Source organism: Oxyura jamaicensis, chromosome 10 (genome assembly GCF_011077185.1).
Source record: "Oxyura jamaicensis isolate SHBP4307 breed ruddy duck chromosome 10, BPBGC_Ojam_1.0, whole genome shotgun sequence".
NCBI lineage: Eukaryota > Metazoa > Chordata > Aves > Anseriformes > Anatidae > Oxyura > Oxyura jamaicensis.
This window is the reverse complement of record NC_048902.1, coordinates 18584791-18597825: the sequence shown is the minus strand read 5'-3', so window position 1 is coordinate 18597825 and position 13035 is coordinate 18584791. Positions and strand designations below refer to the sequence as shown.

The following is a 13035-nucleotide window of genomic DNA, read 5'->3' as shown; positions in this document are numbered from 1 at the left end:
TCTGTTTTATACTGCAAGATCTCACGGCACTTCAGCTTTCCTATATGGCTGAGCAGAAACTAGCTTATTCTGGGAGCAACCCAAGCAATAATAGCGACACTGCATGGTTGACTTGCTGTTGCTGAAAAGGATCAGACAAAGGGAAATTCATCTGGTTCCAAAGAGCATCATTTTGCTCCACAAATTACTCCAGGGATGGTGGCATGAAAAGCTGCCATGAACTGTATTGCTGTCTTGTGACCATCACATATATATATCTACCAAGAAGCATCGTGAAGTCAAGGCAAACTAGGCCACGCAGGGACATGCAGATTTTGAGTCTCTGATTAGGAAAGTACAAGCAGCACCATCTGCTGCCTCCGCAGTCTGTAAAAGCAACTTGGAGATGTGATACACATTCTTCCTCAAGGATGGGACAGTTGTACTTCCATCACGATCTTCCTCCCTTACAGAGAAGGCTTGAGGAACTGTAACTAGATTTAGCCAGAAAAGAGAAAGAAAAGAAAATGGAAGAGGTTTTCACAGGAGAAAGTTCCCCAGTTCTAATTTTAACAGCGTTTCAGGCCTGAGCTATGATCAGGAAGATAGAGACCCACTGTCTGCAGGGGTGTTCACGTACGTGACAGGACTGTCTGCTGTGGGCAGGGTGTCACAGTCTGCCTTTGAGTTTTCAAATAAAAAATCATCTCTGGGATTATTTTAGGAGAACAGCAGGCTTATTCATGGATTCAATTTACTTCCTTTCTGGCTCATCGCTGGACTTAAACTTTTCATTGTTCCTCTTCAGTGTGCACCTAGGCACAGACGGATTTAGTCCCTCTTGGACATAGAAGCAAACACCTAAAATAGCAGCAATACTCTCAATTCACTAAGGAGTCCGAAGTGAAAAGGACTGTACTGTATTGGAAGCAAGCTCAAGGTGTTTATGAATTGCAATTATTTATTCATGAGTTATTTATGACTTCTCTGGCTTGAGCTCAAAATTTCTCTTAAAGAACTGTAGAAAAATTAAAACAAATCCCATCTTGAAAGTGTATTTTTGGATGAGTAAATGCCACCAACACCACGTGCATGTGCAACAAGTTATTCTGAGACTTATCGAACAGGTACAGTGAGCATCCATAAATTCTTCTCTTTAAATGTTCTAGACTTGTGTAAACACCTTTATTGGTAAAATCATATGGAAAGCTGCCCCCACCTCGCTAGGAGATTTCTGTGAGCCGCTGATGTATTCCAACTTCTGTTTTCTCCTGTTGTTCTTTAAATTCTTGGCCACATCCTCTAGTCTCACCAAGCTATACTTGGCACAGGAACAGAGAGAAAAGGATGAGCTGGCTTTGCTCTGTCTCTGTGGCTCTTCAGCCATGGCACCGGCCAGGTGGGCTACTCTGTGCCCTGCCACAACCCAAGGCAACCTCAGGCAGCTCTGAGTTGCACCAGGGTATTATGTGCCAAGGTTTTTCAAATGTTACGAATGCAGAGTCCATCCTCTCCTGCCTTATGTAGAGGGGTTATGCTGGGTTTGCAGCGCGCAGAACTTTCCATTAGGACAGCAATTCCCTTTTAGAGCTGGTTTTAGCTGTGCCCTTTGCACTCTGCCCACTGCTCCTGCCCTCCTCTCCCTTGGGAAGAGCTGCTGTAGCTGTTCACAGAGGAGGTCCAGGGATACGTCAAAACTCTACAGACTGGCAAGATTCAGACTCCTTACAATTCTTCCGTGTTCAGGATTTCACTGATATTATAGCATTTCCATTCCAACTTTCCATCTCCTACTTGCAAAACAGCATAGTCCAACCCTTTCTCCTCATTTGGGTGCATACACATGACCTGCTGCACAGCAGCCTCTACTTCCACAAAGGAACTGGGGCAAGACTAGTTTTACCTGGAGATCCAGGTAGACCCTCTGCCTCCCAGATGGACAGACTGCACGTTAGGACAAACACTGCCATGGCTATACGTGTTCCCTTATTATAACTCGGTGCACTGACCAGTTTTACCTATTCACAGTGATGCAAATGCACATTTTTCAGGGGAACTCACTACAAAAGCAATTGCAGGAGGGCCTTTCCCTCCCATGAGCAGCTGAGGACTGCTCTGCTGTGCGTCACGAAAACGCCAGCTCTATTCCACACCGTGGTTCTCAAGGATTGCTTTAGAGCAAGTCATTCTGTAGGCAGTTCAGAATGAGAGAGCTCTCCAAGTGATTTAAAATTAAAGCAAGCAAACAAAAAGAAATGCAGATGAATCTCACAGGGAGCAGGAAGCCGCAAAAATACATTCAAATATTTCTTTGTTCTCTCTGGTATTTCATGTGCACTTAATCCAGGACATCTCCTCTGTTCTGCTTCAGGTGCAAATCACAGAGACAGGGGAAAATATGCTATTTGCAAATTCAACAACAGAGACAATCCTAACAGTAACTAATTATGGATTAGTTTCCCTTCAATACACCAGTTAGTGCTCTGGCTAAAAAGAATAATTTTAACCAACAGAATGAAAGTTCCATGAAAGAAACAGGTCTTACCCATTCTTTACCTTCGTATGGTACGAACCAGCTGCACTGCTTCCTTACAAATATTTTATCTGAACACATTTTCCATTTATTTAAGTGCAATTGCACTTAAAATTGCAGCTGAATTTATGCTGATCTCCCCCCAGGCAAACTCCACAGATTCCTGCTGCTTCACGGCCCACCTCAGCCCCATTCTCAGCGTTTGCACCGCTGTGCACCTTACCTGCCTCTGGGCCACAACGCACCCTGCTCCTCGTGGTGAAAAAGGGAATCCGCTTTGTTTTAAATCCCTCGTCATTCCTGTCAGCAAGATAAAAATGAGCTTAGATGTGGCAGTTGAGAGCTGTGCCCATGACAGATGCAGAGCAGAGCTGGACACTACCCAAGGCTGCAGGATGCACAGCACGGTTCTCATGGGTTCCTTTCTGGTTTTGATGGCATTGAAATCCACTGTGCAATCACAGAGCTAGACTCCACCAACACTTGTCCAGGCCCAATGGTTTTCTTCTGGCAAATTAACAGAGCTCTGCAAGGCTGTGCTTTCAGCTCCCAGGGCGAGAGCACTTGACCCCCAGCTTTATGGGTGTCAAGGTTAAGTAGCCTGTCAAACAGCAAATTGAACAAGCTTCACGAGGAGCACTGGAGAACCGACCTGTTGCCACTCCCTGCTTTCACCAGAGAGTCTCTGACAAGGCAACCCAACAACACAACTAGGGAAACACACCGAGACTGAAAAATGATAATATGACCTTAGCAGCTGACACAGCAACTCATAAAGACTCCAGAAAAATTTTTGGGCAGTCACCCAGATGGGAGGACAGAAGTATAACACAGATAAATGCAGCTCTGGAGAAGACAACGGACCTTTAAGTCTCCGTGTTAAACATCCCTGTTGTAACTTCTAGATAGAAGAACATCACCTTTTTATTAGATGACCTTATTAATGTCAGTATGCTCTATGAACTTGCAGCTGCTTACGCTTCCATTTAAAAAACCAAAGATTTCTCATATTTTCCAAAACAATACTCCCACACTAACTGCAAACTGCAGCCTGGCCAGATGGTTTATGGTTAAGATCTGCTCCCCACAAACTAATAGTTGTAGTGATGAACCACACACTGGGTTAAAGAAATTCCTACATGTTCTGAAGTTAAACTGCCATTATCAGTAATCTATTTAATAAATGATATAGTCTGCTAAGCATCCAAAGAAGTAGTAACGGATAATTCATCACTGTCACAGACACACAATATACTTGGAGACGTGGTATGCTGATGTCAATGCCTTCATTGCAGGTAATTAATTCACTACTGACACCCTTTGTATTACACGAGGGATCGGCTTTGCTATAATTTCTTCAGCTTTTGTTTTCTCAGACAAAAAAGAAAAAAAAAGAAGAAAAAAAAAAAGAAAAAAAGAACCACACCACACTTACTTCCCAAGTTGGTTTTTTGAAAGATCCAGTGATTTAAGCTGTTTGCAATTCCACTTATCTTGTGAAGGCAACGTAGCTAACTGATTTCCCAGCAACTTCAGGGACACCAAAGACTAAAAGAAGAGTAGCTTGGAGTTAGAAGACGTAGTATATCAAACACACAGAAAGATTTTTAGCAGAACTGAAACAAGAAGAAAGAACATCTTTTTCATCGGAACATCCTGTCCAGCCTGCCTAGCATGCAAAAAAACATTCATTTCTGTCTACAGCAAGTATTTTTTTGCACAAAGCAATACCACTATTAGTTTTGGGAGATTATTAGTCTCCTTGCTGACAGATTCAATTGGAAACAACCCATTTAGGAGGACATTTTACTTTTAGTAAGGAAACCCTTCCAAATGGAAAAGAACAGCACGATCTATGTACACAGTAAGCCACATACGGATGAGAATTCATTTATGTCTGCACAAGCTAGTGTCAGAATGGGCTTATACCTGTTGCATATGTATAAGATCAACATGAAAAATGTGAACTATTTCACGCAATGAAAGTTTGCAATTGCTTTATTTGTTTGTTAAAATTGAAAGGATTTATATCCTCTTTCCATGATTTATAGAATTCATCTATTTTTTTTCCCCCTCATACCAGAGAGAAATTTCTAAAACAAGAATTGAAGCTGATTTATACCATTAACACTGTACAGATAGGACTTGGCTACAAACACTGTCAATAAGGTTAAAAATAGGCCCTTTTTTTAACTGTAATGCAAAAGAAAAAATGCATTTTGCATTCAGATTTGTAAAGTTCCTGCTCTTCCATCTGTCTTTAAAAATAACGTTGAGGCTCAAATGAGCATTTTAATTCAACTGAGAATCCAATTTTCCACTGAGAAACAATTGTCTATGTAGGATTTCCAACCAGGTTTATTCTGCAAGTTCCCCCATAAAAAATTAGATAAGCAAATCATCAGCTAAATTATCTCATGCCATAAGTAGAGCAGTATTAATGAATTATACCCCATGGAAGTCCTGTTTTACCAGCAGAGACTTTGGCTTCAAGTGTGTTAAATGTTTTATGTTCTCCACATAATATAAAAGGTTTATGCCCCTTTTCATCAAGCAAGATTAACAGTGTTTCACAAAGCCAGTCTGTTGGCCTTCCTCCCTTTTTCTCAAATGGAAAAAAATAGGAGGTATCCATGTGACAAAAGCAATGGACATCCAGCAGTGGCTGCGATGGCAATTAGCACGCAAAATGCTCCCTCTAGTGATAGGAGAGGTGCAGCACTGGGCCCTGGTGGGACCTAGGGAAGGTGAAGTGAAATATAAAACTGCAAATACGCAGAGCGAACCACTAGAGGAAAAGGTTGGAGAACTGTGCAAACTTATAAAACCCTCCCTGCTACTCCTGTATTGACAGCCAATGCTTTTATCACCATTAGTCTGCCGCTGGCTCAAACCTCCTGTTGGAAGGAAGACACGGTCCTCCCTTGGCGCCTGGTGTCGGGCTCTCTCCAAGTATCAGCATGAGGCTGTTCAATGACAATGCTTCAAACTTCTCTCCCGAAATATCCCTGAGCAGGGGGCTGGAGGGAAGGGAGGCTGCACAGTCCAGAATTAGCACAAACTCTGTTCTGTGTGGTCTAGCTGGGACGCTTCATTTTCAGTCAACTGTATCCACGTTACATGTCTCCCACAAATGCTGACAAAGGCCACGCTCCAGGAGAGCTAAGCGCCTGGTGGGATTATATGCAATGCTTATGTGTTTGCTCCACAGGGGGAAAATTAGTTACTTTCAACTGGCTGTGACTCTTCAAGACTAATTCTGGAGATCCACGGTCCTTGTTTTGCAATTGCCTCTTCTCTCTCATCTCTAACTTCTCCATTTTTGTTGCCTTTCAGGAAGGGAACGAGCGCTTCCAGAATTGAGAGAATGGCAGCAGCAGACATCTTCCTTCAAATCTGCTGCTGCGGCATGCAAAAAGGGCTCTGGTGTGTTAGATTATACCAGAGGAAAGGGATGAGAGCATCCAGATTACGCTGCCTCAGTCAGCTCGTGATGTGGAAAAGCTGACCAGAGCCTTCCCTGAACATGTCCACACATCGCAGGTCAGGTCTCTTCAAGAGAAGCTAACTAGCCTCAGAACTAACATATGGCTTGAAGCACATCTAGTTCCTTTAGAAAGCAAGAGATAGGAAAGCTGAGAAGGCCTCTGCTTCCATTATCACCACATTTGTAGTACATACACCCTATTAGTGATTGTGCACTGGTGTTAGACTTAAGCCCCCTCCTCAAACCAAGCAAAGGTCAATCATAAACAACATGTCCCACCAGCCTAGGCCAGAGACATGCTTTAAGTCACGGTGCCTCTCCTGCTTTCAACTTTTTCCAGGAAGGAGACAGCTCACTACTGCTCAGCACACTATGTGTAGCAACACATTGCTGCCCATTTCTCCCCTTTCCACATTTACTTCTGGGGAGGGCTGGAGTGCAAATGCAACCCTATTCACTGACACAAATGCTATAATCAAGGAGTAGACCAAGCCACAGCTAATCTAGGCATGGACCCTAGGTGCTCACTACACTCTGGCCCTGGCGGGACTGAAAATACCTGTTATTTATTTCTTCTGTGACGGTACATCTGAAGAGAGACAGGTAAAAACTGGCATTAGTTACAGCAGCCAAAGTTCTCTACCTTTAAAGACAGATCATCAGTAGGGATTGTACTGAGATCTTCTCTGATGTCCTGTACTTGGCACCTTCATATCCCTCTGCAGCCTCTGAGCAGCGGCAGCCAAGGAAATGTGCCCTTGAAGCATCATCTGGCATTTAAAATCTACCACGGTAGTTCCCACCCAAGGGGTTTATTTTTAATGCATATAGAAAAAACAAGTTTTGGAGACAATAGTCCATAGGATTCATTCCATTTCAGGAGAAATGCCAATTGAAAACAAATGTTTTTCTGTTTTCAAAAAGCAAGCACAAATCTGCAGGGATCGTTAGAAACAACTGAGGCAGCAAATGATCCTCAGCACTCCTCTGGGCATGAGCAAGAAACGTATTTGCAGCAGACTGCTGAGTTCCAAACTGGACATGGATATAAACCATCACTTCTGCATCCCTCCCACAGAGGCCAGCAGTGTAAAACTAACATACTTCTGCAGAAATATTTACCTCTGTTTCTATCTACATGGATGAGTTTCACCATCTAGAAGGGAACCTTGGAGGAAACCCCCAAGTTCTGCTTGGTTTCATGTCAAAACTGTGTGAAGCCACAGATTCTGAAGAATTCTGAAGTAAAACTGTGGTTCTCCACCATTCACGGGGAAGAATTATTTAATTTGCACAAGGCTAAAGATAAGAGATGTTAAGTAGCATTGCTAAGGGCATTCAAATATGCCATTTTCAAATCATAATATCAGCAGAGAACATCTAGTACTTAATTACATAACACCAGTGTGCTAGACTACGAAAACATGTATTTATTTGTGAGCACACTTGAGAACGTTTGTATTTCAAAGGTTGTAACATGCAGTCATAAGGCAGTGGTTGTCTTCTGCATTTGTGCTCCCCAAAATCAAAGGCAACCAAGGAGTTCTTGAAAGACCTGCATCAAAATCTAGGTATGCCATGACACTGGAGGAGGGCCAGAATGTAATCACTCATGGGGTTCATGGGGTGCTCAGAGGCTCTGCATAACGGCTGCGTTCATGACCATGAAGCAGCAGGCAGTCTCCTACCTTAGCAGGCAGTCACCACTATGACACTGAGCTCTGAGTAGGTATTAAGAGAAATATGTGCAAGGTGGGAGGAAATGACACTTACTTCAAGCTGGAAGAGTCCCAGTGGAACTTCTTTTAGTGAGTTCTCAGAAAAATCCAGTTCTCTGAGGTGATTTTTCCAGAAAATAGTGAATGCATCAGGTAGGAATTCCAGGAAGTTTCTAGATGCTTTGCAACATTTCTGGAAAACATAAAAGAAAAAAAAAAAAAAAAAAAAAAACAACACCCAAAGAGTAGTAATCATCTCTTTAGAAAATTAGGCAGGTCAGTTGTCATGCATTTTGAGGCATTAACACACTCATTCCAGGCTACTTCTTCAGATATTTTGATCTAGATAAACTATTGCACATGCAGGCACAGAGTATTTGCTGAGCAGATACATTCACTTAATTGATAGGCAAATTCTTTGTTGGGCTAAAAGTATTTCAAAAGTTATTTTTAAAACCATCTCCATTTGCCTTACAACCATAAACAAACACTTTGCCCAAGTATACTGTTCTCCTGCTATCCACCGGGTCTTGTCATTAACTTTTGCTGTAATAATAATGAATAAAGTGACAGTAGTGTGCAGGTACGGATGCCTCATTTATCCATGGGTTTGGGCAAAGTTAACTTTGAACAAAGGCTGACTGTTCTATAAAAACCTTTTTAGCCTAAGACATCTGACAGCTTTGTAAGCATCACAGCATAGTTTTTGCACTGTTTCAACAGCTTTTACAGCCTGTGACTCTGACAGAGCAGTGTGACTTACCAAGGGGCAGGCCCAGGGATCTGGAAACACTTTCAGCTGATTTCTGGAAACATTCAGTATGTTTAGGGACTTGAAGCAGTATAGAAAAACCGTTGGAAGTTCCACCAACCTGTTGTCAGAGACGTCAAACTCCTGCAGCTTCCTTAAGCCAATCCAATTAGTTGCTGGAAAACACAAAGCATTGCAGGCTTGGTGTAAGCATGAGAGCAGTCTCATCCAGCCAGATGATGAATACTCGCTAGATAAGAGCCAAAGGATATCATGAGGGATAAAAAATAAACAGGCATTTCATGTTCTTTGGACAAAGACTTGAGAGATGCTAAGCATCTGTAGCTAATATTGGCTTTAAGTCATTATTATAACAGTTTGGGGTTCTCCTCTACAAATCAGGCCTTGAAATGTAAGCATAACAAGGGACTGCACGTACTGTTTTCCTCATCAAATAATTTCTCCATATGGTTTTTGGCAGCGATGAGTTTTTTAAGGTTTTTAAGATGTAGGAATCCAGAAGGGAGAGTAGAGAGCCTGTTGCTGGATACATCGACCTCGAGCAACCTGCGATTACAGAAGATATTCAGTCGATATCAAGATATTCAATAGATAGCTAACAAAAACTCATGTTGCCATAGACATCCAGCACACACACCTTGTACATATAATTTCGTCGGATGACTGTACGCTGGGTAACTCCGTCAGCTGATTGTCAGCCAGGCTGAGCTTCCTGAGGTTTATCAGGCCCCATGGGATCACGGATGGAAGGGAGACCAGGCAGTTGGCAGACAAATCAAGCTCCGTTATCTGACAGGAAATATCAATCAGCCAGTCCAGATCCACCCAGGGCAGTTTGAGGTTTGACCAGTTCACACACAAAGCCTGCATATTTAAAAAAAAAAAAAAAAAAAAAGAAAAAAAGAAGAGAAAACCACATTAGTAAAAGCCCTCTTGCTTGATTGCTCTCGGTCCGTTGCGCCGCTGGGAATCTGGCAGATCAGAGCCCAGGCATAAACATTTTGCTCACTTTCCAATCTGCTTCTAGGAATTGAACTGACTCAGAGATGAAATCATGCCTGGATATCAGCAGCCCGCACTATATAGCTGCTCCATGACTTCACTTTCAAGACCACGACCAAGCGCAGGCAGGGGACCAGGCCTTCTCAGCCTGTCCAACACTAGCTCCGGTCTGCCCCACAGAGGGTGAGCTGCCCTTGCCCGAAACCACCCCTCTCAGGTCCAGGGGAAGCCCTGTGGAGCAGCCAGCATCTGAAAAGCTTGTGGGTCTCTGTCAAGAGGGCATGGATAGGTCTGCTGAGCACCATGATGACTTCTCATGAGGATGCCTGTTGCTGGAATAATTAATATAAACCCAGGTACTACTCCTCCATCACAAACCTTCCAGCAACAGCAGCCCAGCACTGTTCTGGGAAGGTTTAGGTTTAAGGTTAAATGTTGAAAAGCAACATCTGGGATGGGCAAGGAAAGGCAAACACCCTCTTGTAAAGCATTTCTCAACACTACAAGTTTGTTCAGTATAATTCAGGAAGACACTTTATTATCCGAGAGAGATGATTTTGACAGTCGCCTCCTTTCTAGATAATGTTTTGCTGCTTTTGACAGTTATATGAGGAAGTCATTTTATCCTCTTTGGGGAAAAATATAAAAATAAATAAATAAATAAAACAGACGTTGTGGATGGCAAAACTGCTTATTTCAGGTTCCACCTCAAACAGAAGAAAACACAAACACATAATGGCCATCAATGCATGGAAACAATCCGAGGCTTCATTTTCAAAATCTCTTCATTGTATTCCAATAAGATCTACAATGCAAAATACTTATTTTAAATCTGCTAGTCCCAAAATGTTTTCATAAACTTAGTAGTTTTGATGCAACTCAGTCTTAAAACAGCCTCAATGAAGTGATCATTTATTCACCACCAGGAGGCAGCAAGGACCTGACAGCAAGTGTAATTTGCTTTTCAATTTCAAGTATGTATAGCTTTTAAGATTTTTAACTCCAAAATTAAAATTAAAAGGAATACATTTAGGGAAGGGAGAAGAAAAGGGAAACAAAGGTCTAACTCAAATGCTTATTTGAGACTCAGAACTCCAAGTAATGGAGACTGAACAGGTAAATATCTAGGAGGATGGGATATGTTGCACTTTTTAGAAATTAATAATAATCATTTTTAGTGTTGACACAGAGCTTTTCAAATGTTCACTAGTGAAATCCACAGGACAGCCCAACAAATATGAATGGAAATACTATGTCCGTGGTATCACTGGGGAAACCAAGGCAGAGAGAGCAAGCTGTCTGAAGCCACATTCACCGTCATGCCACAAGGCATCCCATACACAACACACCAAGCTAACTGCAACAGGAAATCAAATTACGCAGAGTTACAGAGTTATGCTGAACCAAACAGATACTGCTTTATTGTTAGCTTTTCCAAGCCTGAATATTTAACATCTTTCCGCTTACAAAATCTTGTTTTAAACTCTGTATGCAATTTTCTCTCAGCTGTAACAGCCCAAGAGCAAGCATGTTTACTTCACTGGACAGCAATCAGCTCTGATTTAGGGCGTGAAGAGAGCCATTCCTAACTACCCTGTGCTAGGACGTGGTACTGATGCCAACAGACTAGGAGATTTTTCTGGCATAAGGAAACCTCACCAGGGAAGAGCACGTTTGTTCTGATACACTTGACTATTTTTTTCCCTAGTGCTTTGAATTACCCCAAGAACTCAAAAATACCAGCCAGACACCTTAACCCAGGTAATGCAGAAAGCCACTGCTACACTACAAAGCCCTCAAGTGGTACTGGTACCCGTCCAGATGCTTCTGAGCATGTTCAGAACACTTCTAACCCTATTATTCTGTATTTTAGAGAGGGAATTTTCAGCTGGTTTAGCTCCCAGCTAAGGTCTCCAAAACCAGACTTACAATGGTACTGATGCAAGTGGAGGGAGGAGCACATTGGTGGGGAGAGGAGGAGGGCAGCATCGCTGTAGTTCCATCCTGTACCAGTTAAAATTGTCCCTAATAGAAATACAGCTTAATCAGCAAGGAAATTCTATTACCGATGCATTTTATACCATACTGTGGTTTGTAGTGATACCAGCAAAAGGCTTATGTCAAGACAATTACATCTCCACCATGACTTCTGCTGGTACAGAAACAAACCCATCACAGCCCTACCTAACAGCGCTGGGTAAAATCACACGCTCTGCATTAGCAAAATCACATTCCACAAAACTCCCACTCTCAGAAAGAGTTCAGAAAGGGCCCAATACCCTACTAAACCATGTAGATTTTTAAATAGGATTTTTTTTTTTGGGGGGGGTAGGATTTTTTAATAGACCTCTTCAGGCTAAAAGAGAAAGGTGTAAAGATCCAGCTGTGGAAATCAGAATGCAAGCACAGTTTGCCTAGGCATGTGAGAAATGTTTTAACAGAGAATTAGCCATTTTAACAACCTTGGCTGGCAGTGCATATTCCATCCTGTTCCTTTCTATCCAAGCATGCAGACTTTTTCTGTCAAATGCTATGGTGAGATTCGGCCAAAAATGGGTGTGGGGATTAAACCACAATAAGCAGGGGAAAATCCAAGCTTTTAGGCAGCAGTTCCAGACATCTCCATGGTCCAAAAACAACTGCTACCAAGTAAGGGTATTCCCATTTACCCATATCATCATCAAGACACTGGGTCTGGAACAGAGTTTTAACTGCTAACACAGCAGCAAAGAACACAGCAAGGTGGATTCATCTCACAATCTCTATTGGAGCCGTCACTTATCTCCTGTAACCATCACAAAGATCCTGTTCAGAGGGAGACTGAACTTCAGAAGTGGAGGAACTATTCACGTATTTCCCCTATACATGCAGAAGTAAGAAAATGCAGAATTACAGACAGAAGTCTGGGTGAATATTCCAGTCCAAAGGATATCCGCAGGTCATTCAGTCAACATAGGGTGCATATATTCATGTAGGGCTTCAAAATTCTGGCAGTAATTGGAACAAAGGCCTTGAGCTGGCTTGCTCATTTGGTTTCCACCTCACAGGAGAAAACAGGCTCTTTGTGTTGAGTTCCTGAATTCAGACTCCAGAGCCTCAAATTTCCTGTGCGACACCAGTCACTGGCTCAAGTTACCCAGGCTCTGCTTGCCAGTCCATATAATAAGAACATTGCCCCTTCTCCTAGGGGAGCAAGGAGGAAAAACGTACTACACAACCCAACTCCCAAATTCCTCCTTTTTCCTTGCTTAAACTATTCCCAGCGAAGCTGCAAGAAAATAAATCAGAAAAAAGAACTGTTGGCGTTTATCCTCTCCCTCCGTTCCTGCTCTGTTTCAAATGGATGCTCCCTACAGCAGGCCCAGGCTCTTATTTCAGAACAAAAAAGAACTCGTCCTTGAGCAGACCAACTAACCACAGTGATATTAAGATATACAGCCTGCTTTTAGCAGGTTCAAGCAGGACCATGAGCCTTGGCTGCTTCTCAGATACTCATCTTTGATACTCATCTCAACTTTGCATTTAGATTATCACATATCATTTA

At 42.5% G+C, this 13035-nt stretch overlaps 1 protein-coding gene across 4 annotated transcripts in view; it reads right to left on the bottom strand.

The window, feature by feature from the left end:
- The window catches only part of LRRK1 (leucine rich repeat kinase 1), a 74984-nt gene that overhangs the window by 34939 nt on the left and 27010 nt on the right, over nucleotides 1–13035 (bottom strand). For all 4 annotated transcript variants that reach the window (XM_035335393.1, XM_035335394.1, XM_035335395.1 and 1 more), the window contains 6 exons: nucleotides 9127–9353; nucleotides 8908–9035; nucleotides 8481–8644; nucleotides 7773–7910; nucleotides 3948–4060; nucleotides 2736–2812 (listed from right to left, as the gene is read on the bottom strand). In XM_035335393.1, the coding sequence (XP_035191284.1) occupies nucleotides 2736–2812; nucleotides 3948–4060; nucleotides 7773–7910; nucleotides 8481–8644; nucleotides 8908–9035; nucleotides 9127–9353 (847 nt within the window). The remainder of the gene's footprint in view (nucleotides 1–2735; nucleotides 2813–3947; nucleotides 4061–7772; nucleotides 7911–8480; nucleotides 8645–8907; nucleotides 9036–9126; nucleotides 9354–13035) is intronic.